This window comes from Lepus europaeus, chromosome 17 (genome assembly GCF_033115175.1).
Source record: "Lepus europaeus isolate LE1 chromosome 17, mLepTim1.pri, whole genome shotgun sequence".
Taxonomy (NCBI): domain Eukaryota; kingdom Metazoa; phylum Chordata; class Mammalia; order Lagomorpha; family Leporidae; genus Lepus; species Lepus europaeus.
This window is the reverse complement of record NC_084843.1, coordinates 6591882-6597881: the sequence shown is the minus strand read 5'-3', so window position 1 is coordinate 6597881 and position 6000 is coordinate 6591882. Positions and strand designations below refer to the sequence as shown.

General features: G+C 50.8%; 1 protein-coding gene across 1 annotated transcript in view; it reads left to right on the top strand.

Annotated features, from left to right (window-relative positions):
* The first annotated feature begins 920 nt into the window (after positions 1–920).
* ABRAXAS2 (abraxas 2, BRISC complex subunit) overlaps positions 921–6000 on the top strand; it is a 34003-nt gene continuing 28923 nt past the window's right edge. Inside the window, exon 1 of the mRNA XM_062213984.1 lies at positions 921–1019. Coding sequence (XP_062069968.1) covers positions 921–1019 — 99 coding nt within the window. The remainder of the gene's footprint in view (positions 1020–6000) is intronic.

Genomic DNA, 6000 nt, shown 5'->3' with positions numbered 1-6000 from the left:
GAAATGAAGTCAGACCAGGTCACTGTGAGCTTGGCGCTCTGGCCAAGAAGCAGCATGACTGAAGTTTTATATTTAAACGCTGACAGGACTCGGAGCTGCGAGGTTCAGAGTAGGCTCGGCAAGAAAGCGGTTAAAGGCAGACGCGGGAACACGGGGTGACTGGACTGTGGGACTGAATCCTTGCTGGGGCCACAATCCCGCCCACTCAGGCTTCCCGAGTGAGGGGCTGGCGCGGCCATCCGGGCGCCTGGACCGAGCGGCCGGTGGGCTGGCGCTGGACCCCAGGCCTCGAGCCTGCTCAGTGCAGGGTGAGAGACGGGAGGCGTCGGCGGGTTCAGCTGGCAGAGCACTTCCGCTCGCTGGGCCTGGCAAGGACGCTGTGCGGACTCGGCCACCAGCTCTCGACAGGAAAGCCTGAACTGACCGGAAACAATGACGCTGTTGGCCCTGTCTCTGGGTTTGTCTTCCTCCTGTTGACAGTTTACTTCCCCTGTTAACTTCTTGTGTTGTTTTATCCTCTTCCCGCGACTTCGCGTGTGCCGTCGTGCCCAGAACCCAGTAGCTTCGTGGGCCTGGGTTACTGTAATACTCCGCCTTCCCTCCGCCCCCGCCGGGCCCTGCCGCCCCACAACCAGCGCGGCCCCATTAACATGGAAACCACGTCAAGTCCCGCCATGTCCACTCCCAAAGCGGCCAGCTGCCACACACGGCGTCCCTCCGTCCTCGGCTTCTGGCATGAAGAGTTTCGTCTGCCGAGGGAAAACTCTCGCGGGTCTACAGACGCGGCCCCGCGGAGCCCACAGGGCAGGGGCCTTTCCACCACGAGAACCCGCACCCTCAAGCCCTCGCCGCCGGCGACTACATTTCCCAGGATGCTGCGGGGCGGCGCCGGCCGGAAGGCTGTGCGCCCGGCGCGGGGCATGATGGGGGAGCTGGAGATTTCCATCATGGCGGCTTCCATTTCGGGCTACACCTTCAGCGCTGTGTGTTTCCACAGCGCCAACAGCAACGCGGACCACGTAGGTGCCGGGCCCCCTGCCGCAGCCGCTGGGGGGGGCCTTCAGCCTCCGCCTCGGGCCGGCGCCCGCGGCCAACCAGGGGCCGCTCGTGGCTCGCCCCTCGGGCTCCGGGGCGGGCCGGAGCTGACCCGATCAGCTCCTGCCCGCGACTGGGGCTCCCCCACCCCCGGGCCGGGCGCCCTCGCTCGCTGCCCACCCCCAGCTCGGCCGTCCCGGGGACAGCCGTCTCCAGTCCCCCAGGTCCGTCCCGGCCGGCCGCTGTGTCAGGGGTCGCCTGGTGGACACCGGGCGCCTGCCCCTCCCCGAGAGTCTGGGGTCTGGATCTTTGAGGGGCGCCTGGGGTCGGGAAAGAGGCGAGACCCCAGCTCCGCCCGCCGGCCTCGCAGGTCTCGTGGGGGTGCTGTCCGGATTCGTACTCGTTGTGCGCTTTCACACACACAGAGACGTAAACAGGAGTGCCAGGGGCAGGGTCTGCGTCTCCTTCCAGCTGCGCGTTGAGTTGGTTGGCGAAGGTTCGGAAACCACAGCGAACCCGGGTTCGGGTCAGGCCCGCGTCTGAGTGATCAGAGAGGCGTGGGCTCTGGTGCCCGGAGGGGGAGCGGAGCCTGTCAGTGTCTTTATTTTACGGGTTGTCTTTCAGTGTCGCTGGCCTCCACTTGGAAGTTCTTTGAGAAACTAGGTAATTTCGCTTGATCAGGAGGTTTTCAGCTCGCCCGCCAAACTGGGGGGATTGTTTGAAGTGATCCGAATAGTGAATGATTAAAATCCATGACATACGTGTGTGGGGCTCTCTGTGGTTGTCATTACAAAGCAGAATGGTCACACCGCCGGAGGAGCTGGATTTGGTTTGCTGTCAGCATTCTTAGCCTCCATTTATAAAAACTGACCTCGCAGAGAGATGGTTCCAGCTGCAAACTGAATGGAAATAAGCTAGCGTGCCTCTCATCTGTCAGTGTTGGTAGTAGACATTGGTGATGGGCGTACGCAGAGCGTGGGTTTTTCCGGAGCGACGCTGGACACTGGCCTTTGCTACCGCTCTTGGCCAGCTGTTTAATGCAGGGTGGTTCTGTGTGTTAGCGGTTTGTGATACTCATACTGCCCCTGGACTGTAATATGAGTTCAGTGATGCTGTTGAAAAATGGATAGTTTCATTTGTAAGTTTTTAAAGATTTATTTATGTGTTTGAAAGAGTTCACAGAGAGAGGGAGAGACAGAGATCTTCCATCCTCTGGTTCACTCCCCAAATGGCCATGTCCAGACCTCTCAAGTGGGTGCAGGGGCCCAAGCACTTGGGCTTTTCCGCTGCTTTTCCAGGTGCATTAGCAGGGGGCTGGATTGGAAGTGGAGCAACCAGGATACAAACCGGTACTCGTGTGGGATGCTGGTGGCAGCTTAACCCACTGAGCTACAGCACTGGCTCTGAAAAATGGATAGCTTTTCTATGACCTGTAGTGAAATGGTTGTGTTACTTAGATCGGATTATTACTTTAAGAACTACCCCCTTACTATCTACCCTGTTCCCAGCATGGTGCTGGAGTTGATGTAAATTTTTACCAGTGCCAGTGTTTTGCAACTGTGTTTTATCGGACCCTGCCTACTTATATCACCCTTGCTGCATTTACAGATAAAGAATACTTGAAAATAATTTTAAAGTTGAAGAATTTACTTTTGTAGTACATACTTCTTATGTCCAGGCAAGAAATTAATTTTTAGATCATTAATTATTCTTTAGAGCTGAGAATAGCAAACTTTTTCTGTAAACAGCTGGGATAGTATGTGTTTTTGAGTTTTGTGAGGTAGGTGGGTCTCCAAAGCAACTGCCCAACCCTGCTGTTGCAGCGAGGAAGTAGCCCCAGGTAATACATCATTGAGGGTGACTGTGTTCCAATAAAACTGGTTTTACACATTGAGATTTGGGTTTCCTATAATTCACACATTTTGTGAAATACTCCTGTTTTTTTAAAATAAAAATAAATATTTCAAGAGGTATCCATGCCCTAGATATTTCTTGAATTAAGTTAACAGTATAAATAACAGGTCGACCTCACTGTAGTTAGTAGAACAACTATTTTTCAGCAAGTAGCTGCTTAGTCATTCTCTCTTTTTGTTTATTTGAAAGACAGAGTTACAGAGAGAGGTAGAGACAGAGAGGTCTTCTGTCTGCTCGTTCACTCCCCAGATGGCCACAACAGCCGGAGCTGAGCTGACCTGAAGCCAGGAGCCAGGATCTTCTTCCAGGTCTCCCACGTGGGTGCAGGGGCCCAAGGACTTGGGCCATCTTCTACTGCCTTCCCAGGCCATTAGCAGGGAGCTGGATCAGAAGAGGAGTAGCTGGGACTAGAAGTCGGTGCCCATATGGGATGCTGGTGCTTCAGGCCAGGCACTAACCCTGCTGCACCACAGTGCTGGCCCCACTGCTCAGTCTTACAATAACCTTACCACATACAGAAGCTTGATGTTGTGTAGAAAAGCCATTCTTAGTTTGCAGGCCACACATTGACAGACGTTGGACTGCACCTAGCAGTCCATCTACTCCTGTTCCAAGTAGCAGTGGCTCAGATCATCCAGACCACCTGATGATTAAACAGTCATTTTGTACTTGGCTTTAAAATGTCTTGATGTTGCTGTTGATTTATATCATTGTTTCTCAGACTGAGTGGTGCTGTAGGGTGTTGCCAGATGAGATACAGGACATCCAGTTCAATTTGAACTTGAGAGAGAGAGCAAATGATTTTTTAGTTGTTAAGTATATTCCTAAAACTTACATAAAAATTACTTTGTTGTTTATCTGAAATGCAGATTGAACTGGTGTTCTGTTACCTTTTTTGCTAAATCTGACAACCCTAGACTGTGAAATACTAGGAATCTCTAGCTGTGTTCCTAAGGTCTAATGCTCTGTGGGAATATTAAATTGCTTTTTTAGTCTAGTTTAAAAGTTTTTTTTTCCCTGCTTGTTACAAGACAGTCCTTCTCTTCTAATGAGGATTCGTCATGGAAAGGCTTTCATAGGGTAAGACAAGCTTATTTAGTTAGTGTTTTTCAAGCTGGTAGTCTTGGACGTTCTTTTGGGATGCAGTTTTTTGTTTGTTTGTTTGTTTAGGGAATCTATATCTTACTGGTTTGGGAAATGACCTACACTTGATGATTTGGGATTTTAGGTCCTCTTCCCAAATCAAATACAGAGCTAGATTGTAAAGTGGCCTTCTCTCTCCCTTCAACCTTGCAGAATTTGGAAACTTTTTTCATGTTTTAATTATTCTCATTTTATTTGAAAGGCAGAGACGGAGTCAGAGCGATCCTCCCTCCGCTGGTCCACTCCCCACATATCTGCAGCAACCACAGGAGGGTGAGGCCGTAGCAGGAGCCCAGAATCCAGTGCGCCCAGCATGGGTGGCAGGAACTCAAGCACTTGCTGCCTCCCAGGGCACAGGGCACGCATCAGAGGAAGCTTGATCAGAAGCAAAAGAAGCCAGGACGCGGACCAGGCGCGCTGACAGGGGTGCAGACATGCTAAGCAGGGGTTCAACTGATGCACCGGATATCACTCCTGGAGACATTTTTATCTTTTTAAGAGATTTCATGTATTTGAAAGGCAGAGTTAGAGAGAGAAACAGAGAGAGAGAGAGAGAGAGGTCCTTCATCTGCTGATTCACTCTCCAAATGGCCACAACGGCCAGCACTGGGTCAGGCTGAAGTCAGGAACCAGGAGTGCCTTCCAGGTCTCCCATGTAGGTATCGGGGCCCAAAGACTTGGGCCATTCTGCACTGCTTTCCAAGGTGCATTAGCAGGGAGCTGGATCAGAAGTGGAGCAGCCAGGACTTGAACTGGTGCCCATATGGGATGCTGGTGCTGCTGGCAACAGCTTAACTCGCTATACCACAATGCTGGCCTCTTTGGAAAGTTTTTCTAAACTAGGAAGCTTTTTTAGCTGATTTGACAAATCAGCCCAAAATAGAAGGGTGTGTAGTCCAAGGGCATTGTTTCAACAAATTGTTCAACTGGTATTTCTTTTATTCTTTTTTTTCAGCCAGTATTTATTGACTGCTGCTACAGTGTGTGTTCGGCACGGAGCTTGGGGGCTGAGCTCATCCAGCAGTGAGGAAGCACAGAATCTCTGCCATCATGAAGCTTACATTTTAGCAGGGTGTAGGCACTTATTTTTCTATATAAATCTGTATTGCAGTAGCTAGGGAGAATGCTTAAGAGGAAGAATGGTGCAAAGACATAGTTCCTGGGGCCAGAGTGCCTAGCAGGTGCTGTTTGCATTATGTTGGTCAGGCAAGGCATCTGTGGCAAGGTGCTATTTGAATAGAGACCTCAGGGAAGGGAACCTGGCTCTCTGTGTTACCTTCTTTACCCCTTCATCATTAGTGATGTTTTTTAAAACAGTGGGACACATTCTATGCTGTGTCAAGAAAACAACCTTGGGATATTTCTGCTTCCTGAGCACTTGACATTGGCTGTGGGACTTAGTAGGATTGAGGTGATGAATTCTAAAGGCAGGAAAGATGGGTCAGCGCTGTGGCACAGCAGGTACAGCTGCCTCCTGCAGTGCCGGCATCCCATGTGGGCGCTGGTTGGAGTCTCAGCTGCTACACTTCTGATCCAGTTCCCTGCTAATGTGCCTAGGAAAGCAGTGGAAGACGGCTCAAGTCCTTGGGCCCCTGCACCCACATGGGCGACCCAGAGGAAGCTCCTGGCTTTCTGGCTTTGGACTGGCCCAGCTCCAGCCATTGTGGCCATCTGGGGGGTGAACCAGCGAAAGGAAGGCCTCTCTCTCTGTGTCTCTCCCTCTTTCGCTGTGACTCTGACTTTCAAATAAAGAAATACATATTAAAATAAAAACAGGGAAGACTTGAAGGGATCAATATAATATTTTATCTTATTACAGAATCCTTTATTCAAACACTGTAGTTAATAGATTGCTTTAGTCTACTTGTGTGTTTATAGAATAGTAGTTTACACTGATAAGCTTATTTG